Source organism: Onychomys torridus, chromosome 6 (assembly GCF_903995425.1).
Source record: "Onychomys torridus chromosome 6, mOncTor1.1, whole genome shotgun sequence".
In the NCBI taxonomy this organism is placed as follows: Eukaryota; Metazoa; Chordata; class Mammalia; order Rodentia; family Cricetidae; genus Onychomys; species Onychomys torridus.
The window spans coordinates 135,261,768-135,286,533 of record NC_050448.1 but is presented as its reverse complement, the minus strand read 5'-3'; the positions used below and the strand labels follow the sequence as shown (position 1 = coordinate 135,286,533).

The 24,766-nt window shown below is 38.0% G+C and overlaps 1 protein-coding gene across 1 annotated transcript; it reads right to left on the bottom strand.

Annotated features, from left to right (window-relative positions):
* Positions 1–804: 804 nt before the first annotated feature.
* On the bottom strand, positions 805–21,142 carry Rpe65 (retinoid isomerohydrolase RPE65). The gene is made up of 14 exons (XM_036191240.1): positions 21,092–21,142; positions 19,726–19,808; positions 17,571–17,721; positions 14,484–14,591; positions 14,252–14,393; positions 12,616–12,763; positions 11,170–11,251; positions 10,836–10,968; positions 10,606–10,745; positions 9,720–9,849; positions 3,081–3,195; positions 2,894–2,988; positions 2,679–2,790; positions 805–967 (listed from the first exon to the last, which is right to left on the bottom strand). The coding sequence occupies exons 1-14, from the start codon at positions 21,100–21,102 to the stop codon at positions 816–818; spliced, it is 1,602 nt and encodes a 533-aa protein (XP_036047133.1). The 5' UTR covers positions 21,103–21,142; the 3' UTR covers positions 805–815.
* Positions 21,143–24,766: the final 3,624 nt, after the last annotated feature.

Genomic DNA, 24,766 nt, shown 5'->3' with positions numbered 1-24,766 from the left:
TGATTTATTAAATTGAATTGAATTAATTGAATAAAATATAGTATGGGAATATGAAATAAAGTTACAGTTGATGAGCTCGAGAATTCTTTAGCAACTACACACACACAGACACACACACAAATTACTATGTGGTCCTGGATGACATTCTCAGGTCTAAGAAAAATGTTTGCTTTGACAGTAAGTATACTTTCTCTTCCTTGACTGAGCAATGCTATATACAAATCAAGTATATAAGACTTTGTTTCTTAAATGTTAAAGAATAATGTGAACTATATAGGCAGATAGCTTCCTAAACACAACTTTTATTATAGAAAAGGAAGTTTTGAAAGTCTACATTCCTTTCTCATTTGATTACTAAATGCTTTAAATAATGCAGTTATTTTCAATTAATATCTGTCTCACAGAAATTATAAGTAAGCACTTAAGTTATAATAGGAACTTGTTCAACTCAGTGATTTCTGAGCATTACAAAATTGTGTACATCTCCAACTTAAAACCATGATAGACAGCAAGCTAAAATAGACAGAATTTGATTGTAGATTGGGGGCTAGTTGGCCTTCTTGGTTTTGTAATTATGAACATGTCTTGCTAGAAACATGTTGATGATTTTATTTAATTTTAATTAAAAATTACTTTTATTTATTACACGTGGACATGTAGGTGCCATGGTGTGTGTGTATAGAGGTCAAAGGAAAAATTCCAGGAGTAATTTCTGTCCTTTGACTATGTGGATTCCAGAGATTGAACTCAGGTTTCCAGGCCTGGCAACAAGTAACTTTACCCATGGAGCCTTTTGTTGCTGATCTGGAATATGTTCATGATCTTTTGAACAGTCCATGGAAGGTAACAGGGATATTAGTCTCCACTTCAGCCCTGGCAACTTCACTCAAGTCTTTGGCATTCAGAATCAGGAGGTATGCAGGCTTTTGTCCAGCTCCGGGGCTCACCACCACACTCAGAACCACACCTGTTAATTAAGGCAGTTTTGAAATTTTGAAATCAGGTCTTAAGATTATTTGGCATTGAAATTATATAGATAGTAAGATGGTATTATATTAACAAATATAGAAAACCATGTAACTTAGCTTGTTCTGGCTCTTCAATTACCTGACTGTATGACCACTTGAAGGAGTGCTCTAAACTCTTTCTTTCTGGCTAGCACTACCCCCAGGAAGACCTTGTCTTTATCTATTACAGCTGCAACCACAGTATCTTAGTACAATGACCAAAGAACAAACTCATCCATGTTGACTAAGTTAGTGGATCTGTGTTCTTATCTGTAGTATAAGACTATAGTCTTTGTTCTATTTACTAGAAAAAAAGTTATGATAAAGTAAAAATGTGTATTTTAAAACTTTTAAAGCAGAAGAATATGTTATAATTATAATTTTCAAGACCTATATGTAAGTTTACTTCTTTCAGACAAAATAAAAACATACCTTTTATACTTCTAAATTGTGGGAGGCCAGCTGGGAGACTGGCTCCCACATTTTACCCGAGGGTATTCTTGAGGGGAGAGGGATAAGAGATTTAGATAGAAGGATAGAGGGGGAGAGAAACAGATAGGAACACAGGATAGCCTTGGGAGAAACTGGATCCCTATCCACCAGCCCCTTCTGTCTCTTCTAAAGGGCTATTTATAGGAATGCCAAGGGGTGGAGCAAAAGACCTCCCCCTAGCTCAGCCAAGTGCAGACCCTTTCCAATCACTGGTAACCATGCATATGGTCAAGTAATCCTCTACTGCAGCTCTGCTGGGTAAAGCAAGCTCAGATCTCACTAGGAAACCTTTGTGGGCCTCCATATTGAATGAGTGGTATGAATGTAAAAATTATTATGTCAGAAAATGGCCCCATAATTATTTATTTTATTCTTCTATAGTTTCCCACATTTTAATAAATTAATCATTCAGACTATAATATATTTCCCTGTCCTTCCTTTCATTAATTTTTAAAAGTTATTTTGTTATTTTTATGTGTATGAGTGTTTTGCCTGCATGAATGTCTGTAGAACTGCATGGCTGGTGCTCATGGAGACCAGTAGAGGGTGCTGGATCACCTGAGTTATAGCTGGTTGTGATCTATAATGTGGGCACTGGGAATTGAACACAGTCCTCAACAAGAGCACTGCTCTTAAACACTGATCCAGCTCTCCACACTCCCTAGCATTAATGTTTAATTGAGACTGATGCTATGTAATGCAGCTTTTCAATTATATGCTAAGGCTCTAAATTCTTTCTTAGCCCCAACTTATTAAAACAAAGTAACAAACAAATACAGCAGTTCCAGTTCCAGAGCTGCACATTCATTGATCTGCTAGAATATTGTATTTCTCTTATTAGAACTCTATCTTCTTTTTTAGAAATATATTTTGGTCAAGAAAAGCAAATACTTGCAGTCACACCCTTTTCTCAGCCCTTCCATTTAGAACTCCACTATGACAAAGAAGGTGTTTTGTTGTGGTTGTTGTTTGTTTGTTTTTTAATATTAGCAATCAACAAGACCTGACCACAGATGAAAGTAACTTTGAAGGAATTTCAATTCTTGAGTGCTGTACCATTCACAGTTTAAGAATCACTTTTGAAAATTAGCAAATAATCTTCCTAACCTCTTTCCTAATATCAAACACACCGAGTTTCAGCACAAGAAGAAGTTCAGACACATGAATTGATTTCATTACCATCATCCTCTTCCAGGGCTTCAGGATGAGAAACAAAGATGGGTTCAGATGGGTAAGAATCGGGTTCTTGCCACATCCAGATTTCTTTAGTTTTGACGTTCAGCTTACAGAGCTGCTTGTGCCCAAGAAAAAGCAATTGGTTAATTAATGAGCTGTTTTACTTGACTAGCACATGACTCAAAGTTCTATTGGGTGTTAGTAAGGTGTTTCATTACCTTGTCTGGAACAAAGTGATTCAACCCCAGTCCATATGCATAGGTATAAGGTTTTCCTCCATATTTCTGATAGTTGATTTGAGGAAATTCAAAGGCTTCAAAACATAATGTAGATATAGGAAAACTCAGTCTCTTTAAGTGGAACATCCGTTCCCTTCTCAGAGATGTCTTCTCTATATTATCTTACCTTGACGGGGCCCTGAAAAGAGTACCTCAGGTTCCAGCCAGATGGTCTCATCACTGCACAGAATTGCTGTGGCAGTTGTGTGGGCAAGTGTTACTAAATTCCTGCCTGTGTCAGCCTTAGGAAGAAGATAACAGAGACTTCAGTGAGCAGGAAAGAAAATCCAAGCATTTGTAAATGCAGACTTCTTAAATTTTGCCTCCTCTTTCAGAGGTCATCATGCAGGGAGTAATAACAAAACAAAAAGCACACTAGGAGCCTGGCTACTGTATCAGATTTGAAAATCTCTCAGATGCCATATTGGTAGGTTATAAGTAACCCACTGGAAACATGTTGTTTAGGGTTAAATGTCTGCCTCTACTTGAACATGATAGCCATATTGATTAGCTTACAATTCTGGATAATGGTCTTAGACTTCAGAAAAGGTGACATGTGACACTGTCCTTTCCTAAAACTCCATTCTTCTATGTAGCCAATCAATCAGGCAAATCAGTTTCTTAACAACTTACTTACTTGTATGTGGAGGACCAGCTCCCACATTTATTTACCCCATGGACTCTTGAGGAGTGAGGGATAAGAGATAGAAATATAGAGGAGAGAGACAGAAAGAAACACAGGATAGCCTCGGGAGGGCCTGGGTCAAAACCCACCAGCCCCTTTTGTTTCTTTTAAAGGGCTTTTAAAGGAATGTCAAGGGGTGGAGCAAAAGACCTCCTCCCAGCATAGCCAAATGCAGACCATTCCAAACACCTGGTAACTGTGCATGTGCTCAAGCCATCCCCTAAGGCAGCCCTGCTGCATAAAGCAAGCTAAGATCTCATTAGAAAACCTTTGAGGGCTCCCACACTGTGTGCTAGGTACCATGCTGGGTGCTAGGAAGGCAAAGGATATTTAGGGATTCTCCAAATGTCTACAAATTCTCTATTACAAATGCAGTTGGCATGACTGAAAATATCTTGGTCATTTGATTACTTCATGAGCACTTACTGAGCATCTCCTGTAGAACATGGATTACATTGGGTGTTGGGGAGACAGCTATAAGAAGGGCTGAAATGGCCATGTGGCATGTGAATGTAGAATTTGAGAAAACACATGAAAGCATTACAATCCAGGACTTTTGTAATGCTTTAGGACAGAGGAGAATATAGGTAGCACTTGCTTGTGGGTAGGAAGGACAGGACATTACAGTGGGCTCAGAACATAAGGCAGTTAGTGTGTCCATGTAAAGTGGGTGGAGGAAACGTTTTGTCTGTTTTAAGGAGTAAAAAAGACAAAGCCTAAGAACAACCTGAAGTTGAAATTTGACTTCAGATTAAAACAAGAACATGACTTTAAAACTCAGGAAGAAACAAGGACTGTCCAGGGAGTAAGGGTGATATAGAGCTAGTTAGCATGCTAGGGAATTGTGAATAAGCAGGTATGGCTAGAAGATGGTACCTGTGACAGTGAGAAGCAGAAGTTTTGAAACCCTGGTAAGACTGGAAATTAAACCAGAGAAAGCCAGACTGTGGAGCTGGAGTCACAGTCTGAAAGGATTGAGATGGCTTCCTGTTTCTACCCATTCAAAGTTTCTGAAGGCTAAGAAGTTTAGGAAAGGTGACAAGACTCCATGCAGGAGAAGACTGAGGAAGAGAGCAATTGAGGAAAGGTCAGCTCAGAAATGGCTGAAAAGATTCTACACATACAATGATAAAGCTAAACTGAGTGAAAAGGAAAATGGGACCAAGAACATGAAGGAAAAGCAATAGGGAAGTGATGACACCATACATAGAACTATCATAATCACATCCAACATACCCTGTCAAAGGGGCTAGAAAAGCAGCCAAATAGTCTCTCACATCTCCTTTTACCATTGATCTGAATACAGAACACTGGTAAATCACCATGGCAATGTTAATGAACAGTATCAGCAGTTTTTATTTAGATGCCAGACACTGTGCAATGCATTTGGCATGGATCGTATCCATTTAGTCCTCACAGCAGGTAGTCCTATCTTTCCCTCATTTTACATATGAGGAAATTGAGCCTCAGATGAAGCTCTATGGCAAGAGCATAGAGCTAGGGTGTGCCTCCATCCCAATTTTAAACCACCTGCTTGGCCAGAAACTGATTTAGGATCCCAGACATGGAGAAGTCACATAGGATCTTAGGGACTCAATTTGTTCATCAGTGATATTGAAGCTGTCATCAGAGAAAATTAAGGGTTTTGAGGAAGGACCGCTGTGAAAAAGCAGATTTAAAAAAATATAGTTTCTGAAGAACAACAAAGATGTCAACTGCTCGAGGATAAAGACAACTATTATCTTCTAGCTAGGATACATGAAAATGAGATATAGTCATATTGTCAAATAGAAAAACTACTAGACCTGATTTTTTTAAAAGGCATTTATCTCTTCACATGTGCATATAATGTTATGCACACATATGTACACAGCTCTTTAAATGATTGCATGAAAACAGTGGGAAACACTCTTGGATCATATTTTACACTTTCTTCTAGGTATTGAGGGGAATTTCCCAGAAGCAATGAAGTTTTTGTTCTATTTGGAGAATAACAAATATACTTAATGAAGTATACAGCATAGCATGAGTTTAGGAACAAAAAAATAGAAAAGATCCAATGTGTGAGGGAATTTGTGGGTTGAAATTTTTGTTTTTTCCAGACAGGGTTTCTCTGTGTAGCTTTGTGCCTTTCCTGGAACTACTTGGTAGCCCAGGCTGGCCTGGAACTCACAGAGATCTGCCTGGCTCTGCCTCCTTTGTGCTGGGATTAAAGGCGTGCACCACCAACGCCGGGCTGTGGGTTGAAATTTTAGTTTCCTTATCTAGGAGTTTTGTATCAAATGCCACTTTTACAAAGAGGCCTACTCAGATCACCTGTGGGTTGAAATTTTAAAAGGTGATCTGAGTAGGCCTCTTTGTAAAAGTGGCATTTGATACAAAACTCCTAGATGAGGAAACCTGCAATGCATTCAGGCAGGAAGAAAAAGAAACAAAACAAAACAAAATAAATCTTCCAAAGAAAACAAAACTGTCCAAATCTTGAAGAAGAATGATACTGAGTATGTTCCAGAAGCACTGGAGACCAGTGTGGTGGTAATTAAGAGAGCTTTATGGGGGAGCTAGTGGGTTTAGATTGTGTAAGGCATATGGGTTATAGTGAGGACTCGGGCGTTCATTGTGGATAAATGAGGGAAAGCTACAGAGAGTTTGGAGTAGACAAGGAGCACACGGAGCACACTATGATTTATTCTTAAAGAAATTCTTCTGGTTACTATGCTGAGTGTAGAGTCGGGTATTTTTATTTATTTATTTATTTATTTATTTATTTATTTATTTATTTATTTATTTATTTATTTATTTTAAGCTGAGGATCAAACCCAGGGCCTTGTGCTTGCTAGGCAAGCGCTCTACCACTGAGCTAAATCCCCAAGCCCGGGTACTTGTTTTGTAAATGGGTAATAGTGGAAGATTGGACTCAGCAAAACCAGTTTGTTTTAAAGTTGTCCAATCTAGAGAAAATGGTTCTAGCTAGACTGGTAACATTGGAGTTAGTGAGACAGGGTATATGGAGTTGATAGTTTGCTGGTGAATGGTGTTTGAAAGTGAGAGAGGCATTGAGCTCAACACCTTGGTATCTAATCTGAACAATTAAATTGTTTCAGAATGTGTGAAATTGTTATAGGTTGGTGCACTTTTTGGTAGGGGCAGATAAGAAATTCAGGTTTTGTTGCTGAATATTAAATGAAAAAATAGAGGTGGTGGTTATCTTGAACCATGAGATTCAGAAACAGGGAGAGATGTTACGCAGGCTACTTTAAAATTAAAATAATATGTCAAAGTAGTGAGGACACAAACAGATAGTATGGGAGCCAAAGACTGAGTTATAGGGCCTTCCGGCAAAAGGAAGATATAGTGGTAGCTTGTTGAGGTAAAATGTGTTGAGAGGACTTGGTGTAGATATTATGTGTGTTAATTATGGTTCATTAAGAATAGTAGTGAAGGATAATCTAAGAGGGAGGGAGGGAGGAGAATTGCTGGAGTGATGTATCTACTGCAAGGATGAGAAAGATTATCTCTGGTTAGGAAGATAAATATTCAGGATATAGGTATGGTGCTGGTGGGTAGTATATGAGGCAGCAGGAATCTGTGATTCTTTTCTGATTAATTTATTTCAGATAAAGAAAAAGCACCATCAATATTCCACATAAAAGTGGGATGGGAAGTATAAAAGTGAGGAGAGGAGGTGGAATATTTAACTAGCAAAGTAAAACGATATGTGAAGTTAGGAAATGAAGCAGTAAGATTTGTGGTCAGACATTTAAAGTTGAACCAATTAACATGATTGTGTGTTTGCAGCACTTAAATTTAGACTCAGAGGTACAAATACAGACAGGATAGATAATCTAATTGAACTACAGTATGATTTTTGAACTACAGTATGATTTTTGATAAAGAGGTTAAATAAATGATAATCTACAAGAATTTTCATAATCATCATAATCATTGACTATGAAAGATAAATAGAGTGAAAAATGAAAGTGAAAATTTCAGGGTAATAAAGGATAGTAAGTGATATATTCAATGGAAGAAAATGCATAGTAGAAGTGATAGGTAGCAGGTCAGGTAATATTAAAATATAAAAGGTACAGCTAGAACATGGAATGAATGGGATTGAAAAAGCATTGATATTGCAGAAGAGCATTCATATTCTAACTGGGATTATAGCTTCAGACTGTCTACTGCCCAATCTGTTCTCCATGCCATTGCCAGAGGGACCCATGTCATATACACACCTCAAGTGAGTCCTTATATGCTACCCAGAGTCTGATAAAGCCCCTGTACAGTCTCACTCCAATCCATCTTTCCAGCTTGTCCCTGTCCGAAGGTACCCAAATAACTAGTCAGAAGCTTAATATTAATTCCAAACTGTTTGATCTATGGCTCAGGTTTACTGCTAACTAGCTCTTTTATCTTAAATTAACTCATTTCTATTAATCTCTGTATTGCCACGTGTCTTGTGGCTTTACCTGTGTTCTATTACATCTTGTCCCTCTCTCCCCTTTCCCCCCACCCCCGACAGTACTTAGCATCTCCGCTGACTATGCCTTCCTTCCTTCCTGTATCTTTTCTTGGATTTCCTACCTGGTTATAACTTGTCTTGCCATAGGACAGAGCAGCTTCTTTATTTACCAATGGCAGCAACACAGATTCACAGCATACAGACAGACCATCTCACAGCACCATCCTCTCTGCTCACAATGAAGCATCCCAGGGACTCTGTTATACATCTATGTTAAGTTCTGTTTACTTGTTTTTTGTAAGACTCTTTGCCTTTGCAGAAGTTCTTTTTCCTATCAACAGAGCCCAATTTCACCCAACTATCATTCTTTATCAGCTTACTCTTATTAAGCATATTGAGATATACTTAAAGGCAAGATGATCACCTTCTAAGCAGGATTTGCTTTCCTTTGCCTCTGATTTAAGTCTTTAACTTAGTGTATGTGCCTCAATACCTTTTGTCCAAGCAGGAGCACATGGATAGAAAGAGTATGCTATGTGTTCATGTGTTTACATGAGAAATATATTATATATTTCTTGATTTTGACTGTTATTTCTAGTTCACTAAAACTTTTGGATGTTTCTGAAACACTGAAGAAATAGTCCAAAATGTACAAGTAAAGGGATGGTTGTGTGGGTTCCAGAAAGCCAACCCTCCAAACATTCATAAGAATGTTTTCTATTCTAGATATGTTGTTCTTTCAGTCACAAAGTCCCTTTAAAAGCATACTTTCTTAATGGTAGTATAGACCCACTGATTCCTACTGTATTTCATAGATGGGTAATAGGTTCAGAGTGGGCTTTCCTCCAAGTCACCTTGTCTACTTAAGCTGAATCTCATAATTACCTTCAAACTTTTCATTTCCAAAGGAAAGACAAAGTTTTCACATCACACGGGAAGACACGCCTAGAGCCCAGAAGACATATGTTTCAGATGCCATCTACTCTCTACATTATTAATTTTTTTAAAATCACTCTTCCTTTATAATGTTCATGGATCCCTACTTTCTTTTACCTTATGAAGAGAGTATTTAAGTTAATAAATTTGAATGCTGTTCTCTTGCCAGTGTGCCTACTGCATTTATTTCAGTTACCAAATCTCTAGAGGAATATTCTAAATTTCCTCATAACTGTCTAACATCATTATTATTTTTGTTGTCTAATGGGCATCTTCAGATTTATAGAAAACCAAATTTCCTTTGTCAATGAACTGAGTCCCTACAAGAATTATTTCTGATCTTTCATTCTCCATAATTTAAAATTATTTAGAATATTTATAAAACTGACAAAGGATTCTAGAAATCACTGGAACTACAGTCATTAAATATTCTTTCAAGGGGATTTTGTGACTGAAAAAGCCACAGAACTAAAATCAAGAAAATTACATCTCATCTGTGTTTTGTGGAAATCATCTTTTCTAAATCACAGCATTATTTTTTTCAGCTTCAGTTTCATCATTTGTCAAATGAGAGGTTTAGTTAGTATTTTTAAAGCTTCTCTCAAGATTATATGTATAAACATGACAGTTTACAAGAGAGATGAAACACACTTTATATGTGAAATCCTTGTAAAGGAAGTTACCTTGTTAATTGTCAAAGGAAGTACATATCTCCTCACTTCAGGCTGAGGAGCCTTCATGGCATTTCTTTTCACTTCTTCCCAGTTCTCACGTAAATTGGCTAAATATAAGTAATTATAAACAAATTCAAACCTGTAAAAACAAGAAATCAAGCATGAACACAATTACAAATAATTTGTCTTGTTTTGTTTTGAAGCAGGGTCTGATGTAACACAGGCTGGCCTTGAATTTAAGATCTTCCTGTCTCTTCCTCCCAAATGCTGGGATTTAAGGCATGCACCACCACATCTAGCCAATTACAAACAATTTTAGAGATAATTCATGACTTTGAAAGCACATATGTCTGGTTGTTATTTAGTCAACAACCCAGACTGCTATAGATAAAAAGTTTCAGTACCATTTCCTTCTCCTATTCACTGAGGGGAAAATTAAGAGGTCTGCCTCATGGATATGTTGCAGTAACAGCAGCCTATATGATTGTTGTTCTGCCTCATTGTCTCCGCTCTGTATCTTTAGGAATAAATGCATTTTTAATTTATTCTCTAGTCTGAGAATAGCATGCCTGCTTCTCTTATTCAGAATGACAGAGGAAGGGTTCAAGGCATCTTATAGAGCTTGTGCAGTTTAAAGGTACTTTTCAAGTCACAGAACCTTCTATTTTAAGGTCTGGTTCAGATCCAGTTGGATTTTTTAATTTACTATAGTTCTGATGTTCATTCTATTTCTGATTCTCTAAATTCTGATCATTATCAGTTACACTTTTAACTGTTTCATACCATTCCCTTTTGCCCCCTTTCATATTAAAGAATAAGAGCTTGCACCTCTATTAAAGCACTTTGTTTCCAGAAGAAACTGGACATAGGGCATTTATCCAACATATTTTCTTACCCTTTCCAGCAACAGAGGTCCACAATCAGAAACCCATTGTCTTCATAAGTATTGATATGATGAAAGAGATTGAAAGGGGAGGTTCTGTATTTATTATTGAAATATTTTCTTCTTTTTTTGTCAGCAACATGAAGCCAAACCTGGAAAAGTAGGAAAACATTTTGATAAATTTATAAAAATACTTTCCTCAATATCACAACTTAACAAATGAATAAATGAATCAGACATACCCCCATGCTTTCATTAGACTCAAAACAATCCATGTAGTTTGCTCCCCAAAGACTCCACGAAGAAAGGAACTTGAAAAGATTAATTTTGACTGGAGTCTCCACAAAAACAATATAATTTGGAGTCAGACCAAAACTGTTCAGAAACACAAATGGGTTTGTAAATGAGAGGGCCAGTTCTCGGTTACAAAGAAATAGGTCTATACAAGGTATATTTAGTTACTCAGATTACAATGCTTATATGACATAATTAGCTTTAAACTTAGTTTTCTACAAGAAACTGTCCTGATCATGTAGACAAAGGATATCTTTAAATTTGAGCTATTCTTCGAATTACCTGTGTACATAAGATGGCTTGAACCGATCACTGCAGGGGAACTGTACAACAATCTCCGACTTGTTTATTGGGTCTTCTTTGTCTGAAATAAAGTGGTTTTAAAGGCTTTTGATCATCATCTTCATCTTCATCTTCATCATCATCATCATCATATTTAAAACAGCTTATACAAGCAAAAAATAATTTTCAGATGAGGATCTTTTTTCAGAACTTGTTTTCATCTCCTCAGTCACTGGGATATCTTAGTGGATTTTATGTTGTTATAGGGGTTCTGAGTAAGGGATGGTTGCCTAAAGGTCCCACTAAGTTCCCCTTTGGTTAAAGATGAAAATTGGTACATCACACTGTGAAGTGACAGTAAGAGAGCAAGGAGCCATTGACATAGTGTCAGATGAAGAGCTGTAGCAGAGGACAAGAAAGCGGCAGCTGAGGGTCCTGGACAGAGAGTCACAGGCACAGACCTGAGGGCATCTGATGGGACAGAAGGAAGTTATAGATTGTCAAGAAGACAAAGATACACCAGCCACAGATCGAATTAAAGAACAAATACCCCAAACTTAATTTTAAAAGACAAAATTGCTCCTATTGAGGGCACAGGAGAAGTTCACTTTTTATAAGCTCTTGGGGAATCTCCTTCCCTCAGGCTTCCCTCTGATTGGTCCTAGCCCAGGTATCCTCCTGTCAATAGGCTCTTTTCCTTTGGCCTGCCATTTACAGTCAGAAACAGTTTCTGTCTCTTCCAGGGAGGGGGAGCTTTCCCCACCCTGGAAGCACCAAGTTGCTCTTCTTTAAGAGCATCTTGTTTCTCAGATCCATCTATGTGCTGCTGACTTCCCTTCACTGTGAAGATACCCTAACCTAGGAAAATCCTAACAGCAGCAAATTTTTTAAAAAATGCATAAGAAAGAGTACTATGGAGTCACATCTTAGGACAAGTAGAAGTCAGGTTTAAGTCCAGAGAGTAAATCAGTGTTTTATTGTGTGCAAAACCCCCTCATGGAATTGCAAAGTTCCTTAAAACCATAGTATAAATGAGTGATATCAATAGTTCTGTCCATTAAGTATTATGCATACTAAAATTTATGCATAAGAAAATAATACAAATGACTTCTTAAATCATGGCAATGAACTCACTCCCCAAATTTCTCATTCTACCCAAAGAGGAACTCAATATTTTGCTTGGTATATGAATAAGTGCTCAATAAATGTTTCATAAATATAAATTCAAATGACATTTAAATTCACATATGCACTAGATCTTGAAACATTGTAGAATAGAACTTAGCCCCTTGTTTTCTGGATTTTGAAGCTATCATTGTCTATTGTCCTGCTTCTGGACATTAGTCATCTAGAAGGACAGGAATGAGAGCAAGTCTTATCAAACCCAATAATAATCCTGATACTATAATATGTATTCTATATTTCTAGCATTTTTGTGTGACTCACTTGCTTGCAGTGGAGGGATCTTAACAATGTTGTAGGCAACTGAAAAATTTTTCCCAAAGCAGTTGCCAATATTGTAAACAGTTCCATCACTTTCAATATGTGGATGAGCAGTGGCACCATTGACTGAGACATAGTTGCAAAGATCAACCTGTGGAATAAGAAATAAGTCTTGGGGGTCTTGTCAGCTTCAGTTGTACACTATGAGCAGGGCACTGGGTATAGTATTGGCATTGAGGTTGTCAATAAACTAATGACAGGATATCCAAACTCCTTTCTTCTATCTCTTTGAAAAAAATTACATCAATGTTATTTATAGTCCTCAATTCCATGACTGATCTCTTACCTTAGATAGCCCTTATCTCCTTTGTACTCCCATTTCCAAGTAAACACTTTAAAGTATAAGTGCTTATATAATTTCTTTAAGCAAAGACTTTCAGTAACTTTTCATTAGGAAAACAGTTTATTTCAAAATTCTAGCCTATCATTTAACCTTTCAGATTTACCCAACAGTGTGCCACCACTCGCTTTGAAACTACTTACACTTCAAGATGATTAGTTCTCAGTTTAAATGTTGCCCCCTACCTGAAATATCTGAGCCATTTTTGAATTACATAGTGATCAAAGACATTTCTTGCATTTAGCAGACAAGGTCAGGACCATCAAGCCTCTGTAGTGTATGGGACAGCCCTACAGTGAAGAGCTTCCCACAGAGAACTATTACAGGTCTAGTTTAAAAAGATTATTCACAGTCTCTGCCAAAATATCCCTAATTTCTCCATCTCTGTATCTTTGATAACACAATCCCTTATTCTAGAATGTTTTTGACCAAATTTACTAAAGCTACTTGTATTCAGAAAGTATACAAGAGTTCAAACTTTGATCTCCTTCTCCACCCTAAACAAGTACCTTGAGACATATTTCTGTATCTGCTTTCCTTAGGTTCACATTTTCTTAAAATATTTGCCACATTATGAATCCTTCTATTGTGTGCCTCTTTGATTTCCCCATCTAGAGGTGAAGCTTGCTAAAGACAAGTACAATACCTTGCAAAATATGTTAACACATACTGGTTGAGATTGTGTGTCTATTTTAAGAAATAGTCATGAAGACTGCATAAGTTCTCAGCAAAGTATGTCATTTTCTAATATTTTGGTTAATACTATTCCATTTAAAATACATTTTTATTTCTAATAAAAAGTGTCTACAAAAGACAAATTGGTGCAACACAGTTGCCTAGAACCATTAATGGCAGGTTTTCACTATTTATAGCTATAATTTTGAACACTCGTATTTATATCTTATAGATCAGAGACAGAGCTGTGTTACTCATTGATATATTCCTTGTATCTTACAAAAATTTTTGATACATGGAAAAATCTCAGAAAATATTTGTGTTACAACTGAATTAATGTTAGCTGTTTTAAGTCATTTCCTCCTACCTATGTAAGTATTTAAATGTCATAGATTAAGAAGTACATTTTACCATCCATATCTTATATGTCTAGCAGTTGGTGACCAGCAAGAAGTTGAAACTGAATCTGCCTCATATTCTTTCTGTTGAATTTATCCTAATGTTTTGATTCCAAGTTCCCAATTTTACATGCTTGAGCAATATTCCCTGAGCACAGCCTCCTACCTGCTTAATTGTCTCCAAGGTCTCTGGGTTAATTTTTGTGATAAAGTTGGTCTCTGTACAGGCATAGTAATCTTCTCCCACTGGGTAGATATTTACAAGGGCATTGTCAGTAACCTCCACTCCTCGAAAGTAAGAAAAAAACCTACAGAAGTAAATGATTTTTCCAGTTCAATAATTTTAAGCTACATGAACAAAAAAGGGATGATATAAAATGCAATTTGGTTTTATTAACCTGGAAAATATATTCTTGCAGGGGTCTGGGAAAGCACAGGTGCCAAATTCTGTTATGACAATCCTCTTCTCAGTCATTGCCCGAACATAAGCATCAGTGCGAATGAATCTGAAAGACATTGAGAAATGAGGAAAGGATACATTAATACAGGACATGTGAAAATACTCAATGTGTTTTCATCAAATTGGAAACGAACTAAAAAAATAATAGGGAGAACCATCAGCTCCTTTTATTGGGATAACCAAAAAAGGAATGAGCTTAAATTAAATTGAGTCCTCTAAACCTAACTGTGATTGATAGGGAAACTGAGGTGCCAAAAGTTAAGTGGTTGATATATGTGATTACAACCACGGCCAGAGTTAGAAAAAGTGAATGTGTCATATCATACCACAACCCCACAATGTGATGGGTAGTTTTCATCAACTTGACATAAACTAGAGTCTTTGGGAAAAAAGTGAACTTTAATTGAGAAGATGACTCCATCTTCCTCCAAACTTCCAGATTTCCTATATAAATCCATGGTACATTATTTTTTATTAGTGATTGATATGGGAGATTCCAGGCCACACTTGGTGTTACCACCACTGAATAAGTTATACTAGAAAGCAGGTTGAAGGCTGGAACGATGGTTCAGCCATTAAGATCATTGGTCACTCTTCCAGAGGACTTGGATTCAATTCCCAAGACCCATGTGGTGGCTCACAACTGTAATTCCAGGGGACCTGACACCCTCTTCTGGCTTCTGTAGACAATGCATGAATGAGCACATGGATATACAAGCAGGCAAACATAGACATGAAATAAAATTTCCAAAATCTTTTATAGAAAGAAAGCAGAGAGAGGGGCAAAGAGGAGGAAGAGGAAAAGAGAGAGAGGGAAAGGACAGGGAAGGAGAGAGAGAGAGAGAGAGAGAGAGAGAGAGAGAGAGAGAGAGAGAGAGGTGGGGAGACATGCAAAAAGTAGGCCGTGTTCTTCCATGGTCCCTGCTCCATTTCCTCAATCATGCCTGACTTGGCTTCACATACTGACAAACTGTAAAGTGTAAGATGAAATAAACCCTTTCCTTCCCAAGTTGCTTTGGCCATGTTTTTTATTACAGAAATAGAAAACAAACTAGGACACATGGGTACTTCACACATGTTACTCATCACTTTACAGGACACAGTGTGCTGAGTTATGTTCCTTTCATTATCCCTCTGACCTTGTGTTTCTCTTTAATTTTAGAATTTATTGTATACTTTAAAACTTAGTTATTATTGAATTTTATCTCTTCCACAAGATGATTGGCTGAGCCATTCCCCAGACCACCTGGCAAATGCTGCCTAAGGTTTGTCACATGAGGGCAAAGTAAATTCTGATTTTGTGTGTTTATGATGAGGAGTATATATGAATGTGTACACTAGAAGGTATACAAAAGTTCTGCCTAAACTCCAAAATTGCATCGCTAGAAAAACTTATGCTTGGCAGGCCCTACTTCTTTTTTGTCACTCTTCAAATCCTATTTCTAGTTTCCCCTTACTCTTCCTTTAATGTCTCTTCAAAATGCTTGAAATTCATGGTGACCATACCATTAGCAGGCTGGAACATTCAAATAGGAATCAGGGCATTTACTGTGTTGGTGTGGGGGCTTTTTGGAATGATGCTTTAGCAATAACTATTGTTGTTATTATTAAAATTATTACTATTATTATTACTACGTGCTATGGGATGTCCTGTGTGCTGTAAAAATGTGTTGCTATAGTAGATTGATAAATAAACATGGCCAGTAGCCAGGCAGGAAGTATAGGTGGGACAAGCAGAGAGGAGAACTGGAAGAACAGGAAGGTAGAGTCAGGGAGATGCCAGCCTGCCATCCAGGGAGCAACATGTAAAGGCAACAGGTAAAGCTACAGAACATGTGGCAACATATAGATGAATATAAATGGGTTGAGTTAAGTGTAAGAGCTAGTCAGTGGTAGGCCTGAGCTAATGGCCCAGCAGTTTAATTAATATAAGTTTCTGAGTGATTATTTTATAAGTGGTTTTGGGCTCTGTGGTACTGGGCAGGACTGGAGAAAACTCCAGCTACAATTACGTGTATTATATTTGGCCTGCATGTATGTCTGTGTACTACATGTGTGCCTGTTACCCACAGAGGCCAGACAGGGGCATCAGATCTCCTTGGTCTGGGGTTGCAGACGGTGTGAGCTGCAGCTACCATGGTGTGAGAATTGAATCCTGGATCCTCTGCAGAGTAGCTGCTGAGCCATTGCTCTAGCCCTTTAGCCAACAACTCTTGTTAAAAAAATTTTCTGTCTCTGTCTTTCTCTGTGTTGCTCCTCTCTCTACGCCTCCCATGTCTGATCTCTATCTCTGTCTAACTCTGGTATTTCTGTGACATACTTGTCCTTCCCTCCTTTGTAGCACCCTTTCTCTTTCTCAGATCTTAAAAAATTTTAAACACTGGTGTGTGTGTGTGTGTGTGTGTGTGTGTGTGTGTGTGTGTGTACATGTACACTGGAACATGTGTATGTGCCACTGAATGTATACAGAGTTGAGAGACAACTTGCTGGAGTCAGTTTTCTTCTACTGTGTGTGAACTAAACTCAGATGGTCAGGCTTAGTGGCATGTAAGGTGTATCTACTGAGCCATCTCACAGGCCACTTTCTCAGATCTTTCTGATGATAAAAATGAACCAAGATAAACAGTAGTCTAATAATTACAACAGTAATAGCAGCTTTTCCTTCTATTGCATTCTTACTACTCATTTAGTCATGAGTAGATTCTACTATTTCTTTCATTTTATAGATGACAAATAAAAGAATTAAAAACCAATTTCTTGCCAGAAGTCATCAGTGAAGACAAGCAGTGCTTGGTGGATTCAGGATTTGAAAACAGCCATGTTTAGCTCTGAGCTCTTGAGCCTATCTTGTTTTAGCATTCTCAGGTGACCTTGCAGATATACAGATGTCCATAGACCATGAAGAAAGAAGAAAGAAATGAGTTTGGAGGTCTGCTCTGTGTTCAGGAAAATGCAAATTCATACAGGGGGAAACTGAGATAGCCTCCACTCTGGTGAGGACAACTGTGAAACAGTGCTGACTTACCTTCTATGGTATGTGACGTGGCCCTCCTTAAAGTCAAACTTGTGCAAAAGAGCTTGTCCATCAAACAGGTGATAGAAGGGCTCAGATCCAACTTCAAAGAGCCCTGGCCCACATCGAAGGAGACTGCCAGCAAGCCAGAGGGGAATTCTACCTGCAGCAAAGTAAGATAGCAAGTGGTACCACTTACTAGATTCCCCAGGCGCCTGTCCATTTGCCATTTCTCAGCTTACCTTTGATGAAACATCAGGCTTTCTTATGCAATTTGGTGGACTGAAAAGTAGAGGGAGTAAGGGTCAAAATATTATAACTAGGAATGTTGATATGGTGACAGAAAAAGGTTTTGTTTTGTTTTTAAATTTTGAGACAGGATTCCACTGTGGCATCTTTGGTGGCCTGTACACAGTTTACAGACCAAGCTGGCCTCAAACTCAGATTCATCTGTCTCCATGTCTTGAGGGCTGAGATTAAAGGTGTGCACCACTGTGCCTATGTAGAAAACCCTTTTAAATGAAGCAACAGGAATGCTGAGTTTCTAAAATCTAAAACTTCCATTTCTCTTGGGGTGTGAAGCAGCACCCTTGATGAAATTCATCCTCTGTGGCAGAAAAGGTACAAGGCTAGGTGTTAGGGTCTGAACTCAGATGCAGGATATTCTTCTGTCCTCTCTAAAAGTCTTTGTTTCCTCATTTGAGGAACAGTCCTTGGGATTTCTATTTTCCACAGTGAGGCGTGGTCAGTCCTTTTATCACTAGAAAAAGTACAACATGTTTGTTCATTTCTTACCAGGTCTTTATTTTCAAACAAGTAGATTGAAGATTATAAATCAATAGCCTACAGGACACTAGATTAAAAACTGAAAGCATGCATATTTTGATACCAGAGCTAGATTGTTGGCACCACCATCCAGCTGAGGAGCACTGACTTCTCTTTTATAGAGCATGAAGCAGAGAAAAGATTTGCCCAAGCACTGACATTTCCCATAGCATCCTGTTATAACCAGCAAGGCCTTGCTGAGTCATATGGGGTCTTCAGACAGAGTTGTAGAGCTAGTAACAGTGACTGCTGTCTATTGCTTACTGGGTTAGTAATTCTACTTAAATTACCTCTTAGTCTTCACAATATCCCCACAAAATAAATGTTGGTTTTTAGAAAGTGAAGGAATTGAGGTAAAAATAATTAAGCTACTGATAGGAACCTCAGATGGTGACATAATAGGGTTGAAATAATACTGCCACCTGCAAGTGCTTCTGATGTAATAGGTATGATAACACTTCCCTTCAATGCAAAACTGTCAGACACTTGTCACTAGACTCTCATTTAAGACCTTTGTTGGACAGACACTTATAAGACATTTTCTATATGGTGAGCATTGAACAAGGGACTGTCAAATTGAAGATGACAAAGGTATAGTCGTTATTCTCAAGGAATTTCAGTTAAATAACATCTATCTACATTGTGGATGTAGAGTGGAGGTAAATGAGAGAAGATGATTTTTTTTTTAATTATTAAAACCTGAAGTTAAAAAGCCCTGGATGTCTTAAATTTGTTTTTTCCATTTTACTCTTTATTTTTCTCCCAGGTTCAGATCCCTCCATTTTTTTAAAAAAATGATTCACTCTGTGTATATGTGTATGGGCATGTGCCAAAGCAAGTATTTGGAGGTCAGAAGGCAACTTGCAGTTGGCTTTATACATGTGGGTTTGGAGTCAAAGTCAGGTTTATCTAGTTTGGTGGCAAGAACCCTTAACTTTACCTGATGAACTGTCTTATCTACCTCATGTCTAATTTTTTTAAAAATGAATTAACAAGTCTTGGGTTAGTAAGAACTCACTAGTTACACTAGACTGGTATTCAGGTGTATTTGATTTACTTTTATTTAGTAAAACATTTTAGAGAAAGGCAAAACAAATGAGCTCCATATTCCCTTTCCTGTATTGTGGAAACAACCAGCACTGAGAGACCTGAATGAATATGAAACCTGAGAAAAATGATCTTGACAGAATAGAAAGATTTCAGAAGAATTAAACTGTGGTGGCCTGAACCCAGTACTCAGAGGCTAAAGCAAGAGGGTGTCATGTTTTACACCAACCTAGGCTATATACCAAGACTCCAGTTTAGAAAACACAACAAGCAAGCCAAGATCAATGAAACTAACCTGTGACATGAGCTATTAGTGGTGAGGACAGCTCCTCCACAGTTTCAAATAGCTTCTTGTAGCCACCAGCAGGATGTTCAATTCTGAAATGTGGGGGTAATAGAAAGAAGCCTAGGTTTATTCTCAAAGAGTCTCAGGGGTCAGTCTCTTGGAGAATGGTGCTTTAAGGACACTTTCTAGTTTGGCTGCAGCCCAGCCTACTTAGGATTTTATGAGATGCTCCTCAGGCCCTTCCTTTCATGGCAAGGAGAATATCCTCACTTTTAATAACACTGGTCATATGTTTCTAATCCTACTTTCTGCAGTTTTTCACACTCCTGAAGACATATCAACTAGTTTTGCTGTGCTCACTTCTCTTCCTGAATTGTGACACCCACAAGGTTCTTCTCAAGAATTTAGAGACACACAAATGAGGCATCTCTGAATTCTGGGAAGTGGAAGGCTGGGAGAGGAGAGACTGCCAGCCACCGCCATGACAAGCAACAATGTAAAGACACTGGTAAGCCACAAGCCAGGTGGCAAAGTATAGATTTATAGAAATGGGCTAAATATAAGAGTAAGAGCTAGACAATGGTAGGCCTGAGCTAGTGGCCAAGCAGTTTAAATAATATAAATGTCTGTATGTTTATTTTACAAATGGGTTGTTGGACTAACAGGGCTTGGCGGGGGCTGGAGAGAATGTCTCCAACTATACTTCTCATGGACTCATTCAGGGTCAAGTGCACCACCATTAGTTATTCATCATACTATGCTATTAGTTCTTCCCAACATCTCATGTCCCTACCAATTCTCAAGAGCTATAGTACTTTCAAAAAGTAGGTTCTGTACTGTTTTGTGTGGGCCTATTTCTTATGTCTTATCTTTGCTTCTGTTTTATAACTTCTTAAAGTGCTGTCCTGACTAGAACTCCTAATTATAAGTACTTTTTAATCAATCACTTATCATTAAACATTTTATAAAAAGAATCTCATATTGTACTTGAGCATTTAAATCTCTCAACACTATAGTAGGGTAAGTAGTATTATGATATTACTTCTGAAGTTGGAAAAACCTTTAAGAATTAAGTAATTTAGACTTAAAAGCATATGTAATTTGCCAAAGACACACAGGTATGAAATGACCAGACAAAACATAAAACTTATCTCTGTGTTCACAACTGCCTTCCAGGCCCATTGCAATTTGTACAGATCTCACCACCATCTGAAGGTGAACTTTGTATATTCAGATCACTGCAGGAAAAAGTGTCTCCAGCTAGGCCCAAGGGCCTTCTTAAGCAAGCTACCACCCAATACTATCTCTCTAAAATAACCTGAAATATTCCATTTACTACCACAAAGGCACACTAGAAGCTCTCTGAGATACTTACTGGATAGACATTTTCTCTCAGCGAAGACTAGAGAGTTCTGGTACCAGTTTTAGGACAAGGAAACAAGTCCTTACCCAGGGCTTTTTGTATTCCATCTAATCCCCGCTCCCCCGCCCCCAAAGTGCCAGCAGCTCTGAGAATCCTCTCCACCCCTCAGCTGATGGAGGGTAACAGAAGTGGCTTTCAGCACTTCAGATACTTGCACATTATTTGGTCTTGGTGTTTCCATAACAGTGTTTTGGCTGTTTTCCACTGACCTGGATTCTTCCCAAGGACAATGAGAAGTGGGCTGGATAGAAAGGAGCTGTGTGGGAATGACGTGGCAGTCCTGAGTTGACTTCAGTCACCACACCTTTTTTGGTGTCCACCTCAGTCCACTAACTCTTTGCTACCATCTTCACCCTCATTCATTTACTCAGTTTTTTTTTTTTTAACTCTGTTGTATGATCCAGAACTTGTTATAGACAGCACAGTCATTATCCTCATGTAATTGTTATGGTGACCTGTGGTGGGTATTGTGTTCCCTGAAATAATGTGTGTTCCTTGAAATAAACATATCTGGGGTCAGAGAACAGACAGCCACTAGAACAAAGCCAAAAATGGTGGCTAGAAAATGGGAAGAGTAAGCCATAACAGAAGTTAGGCAGTGATGGTGCATGCCTTTAATCCCAGCACTTGGGAGGCAGAGCTAGCTGGATCTCTGAGTTCAAGGCCACTTTAGAAACAGCTAAGCATGGTGGCCCACACCTTTTATCCCAGAAACCCAACCTTTAACCCCAGGGAATGAAGGCAGAAAGAGAAAGGTATATAAGGCGTGAGGACCAGGAACTAGAGGAGTAAAGCATGTAGTTAGTTAAGCATTTGGTTGGTTAAGCGTTCAGGCTTTGGAACAACACAGTTCAGCTGAGATTCATGTGGAGGAGAACTCAGAAGCTTCCAGCCTGAGGAAAAGGAAGGTGAGATAGCTGTGGCTTTTCTGTGTCTCTGATCTTCCAGAAAGCACCCCAATAACTGGCCTTGGGTTTGATTTCATTAATAAGAACTCTTTAAGATTCATGCTACAGTGATCAATAAAATTTAGCTAGTGCTAAAATTGGAGGTTTATGGGGTGCTATCATTGCATGTTTTAGCCCTACTATCCTTCTTTAGCATAGTTCAGTATCCAGGTCCTTTCAGCAAGGCTGAGGACTTTAGCTGTTATTTATTGTTGAGGAGGAAACACTACGTGTTCTTGCTTATCACCACTACTTGCCTATTGCTCATCACTGTCTGTCCTGACCATTACTCTTTTTTCTGTACTCAGAAACTAACCAATGCTGTTTTATTCACATGTCAACATTCATATTAAGCTACTGTTATTATTAAGGACAGACATGTACTGTTTATTGGAGTCCTAGGAAAACAGACAAGATAGAGCAATGATAGCATTTTTCAGGAAAATTGAGAAATAAATTTAAACTTAATAAATGGTTATGACTACCCACCCTTCACAACAAAGCTGTAGAACAGTCAATCTGACTGCTCAGAAAGATACTAGAAACTTTCCCAGGTTGCTTGCAGCAGGGACTCTGGCCCAATAAGAGGCAGAATCAGAGGGTAGTGGTAGCACCCAGTGCTTGGTCTCACTGGAGGTTCTGCTCATCCATAATAGTCATTAGACAACTTAAGACACTGTGTAGAGGAGCTTAGGTAATAACTGGACAGTTAAGTATCCAATTTCCATATTTTAAATATTCTAGGGATTATGCTAGCTACCTAATATTTAACCTACATGTACACTGCTCTAAATAGTTAAAGTTGGTTTCACTGTTTGCAACTAAGTGTCCAATTTCTATAAAATGATGGTGGTACTCAGGAAGAATGTCTCTATTTGTTTTAGGAAGTCCTAGAAGAAAAAGAATAATCTGAGCTAGGAAGACTATATAAAAGTTAAAGTGCAAGCAATACAGAGTTCAGGCCAAGCTTAGAATACTTTTAAAGGGAAACCCATGGCTGATATGTAAAATTAAAACACAAATATCCATATTAAAAAAAAGTTTAGATGTGAATGTAATACAGTGAACTAGAAAGAGGTATAACTGGTTTTCCAGGTTTTTTTTTCTTTTTTTCTTTTTTTTTTTTTGTGTGTGTGTGTATGTAAACTTGATATAAGCTAGAGTTTTCTAAAAAGAGGAATCCACAACTGAGAAAAGACATCAATAAGATTGGCCTGTAGTCAAGTCTGTGGGGGTGTTTTCTGTGATGGATGGGCCTAATCCATTATGGGTTGTGCCACCCATGGGTAGGTAGGTGGTCTCGGGTGCTATAAGAAAGCAAGTTGAATGAACCATGGGGAGCAAGCTAGTGAGCTGTTCTCCTTCATGTCCTCCACTTTAGTTCCTTGCCTCCAGATTCCTGCCTTGATTTCCTGCTCTGATTTACTTCAGTGATGGAATGTGACCTGAGAGTTGTAAGAGTAAATAAGCCCTTTTCCTCAAGTTTTGTTTTATTTTTCATTATGATGTTTCATCCCAGAAATAGAAACCTAACTAAGACACTGGTCTAGAAATAACGGTAGGTCAGCTTTGCAGAACATTGTCTCATGTAAGGAAATCAATAGTTTGTCATGAGAAAAGGCTTCACTGAAGAATAACATGATCTACTTTGCATTTTTAAAGGCCATTTATATTATGGTCATGATACTAGAGTGGGAATTTTTGATAGATAACTCAAAGGGAGGAAGATATTAAACAAAGGAAAATGGATCTCATGGAAGGATACACTTGTGATGGGTATATATGGTCAATTTAAAGAGTTATTTTAGAGGAGGCCTGAACAAGCTTTGTAATTAGTACATGTTCTGGCAAAATAAAAAGCCAAAGAGATGACCACTAGTATAATTCATTGGGGCAGAGAGAGAGAGAGAGAGAGAGAGAGAGAGAGAGAGAGTCACTGGTGTAAAGTTAAAGATCAGGTATACTCACCAATCCACAGTGTCATTTTGGCTTCTTTGCCCATAACACCCAGATGCAGACTTCTCTGAAGGCCTAAGTTGATCATTCTCCAATGAATTATTATTTTTTCTACCCATCTTCTTCTTGTTATCTCTCTTAACTTTTTATCACTTGGTAAAACCAGATATTCATGTTCAACATTTTGATACATTTTGGTACACTTACTAAAACAATATTCCCTGAATTAAAGTAGAAAAGCATTTCCATGAAAGATATTTCTATAATTCCTGGAAGAAGTCATTATTACAAGTGCAATTGAAATTGCTGCTTTGTCTTGGCTCCAGGACTACTTCACTGTGACCCATAGTGGGGAGTGAAGAGTATATTCTGAAAGCAGGAATGATGCTAGAGGGTGTTAAGTAGAATGACTGAGGCAGTCTTTGATTTGTGAACAAGCCACTCACATATATTTGTATCTGAAGAGAAATAAAAGCGTCAGACTGCAATGGAGCAATTCACATAAGAAACAAGCTGGTGGAATTGAGATGCTTTTCAAGTTTAAACTACAGAAACTGCACTGTAGATTGCTCTATGAGTTTTAGAAAACTGGAGTGAAAGGCAGATGACCTCTCTGTTGTCAATATTGTAGCACAAAGTAAATAACAAATGTCAGTGCCATCTAACAGTAAGAGGGGCAGTTGGCTGTGTGGATCTGCTGACATAGCTGGACTTGCTCTTATAA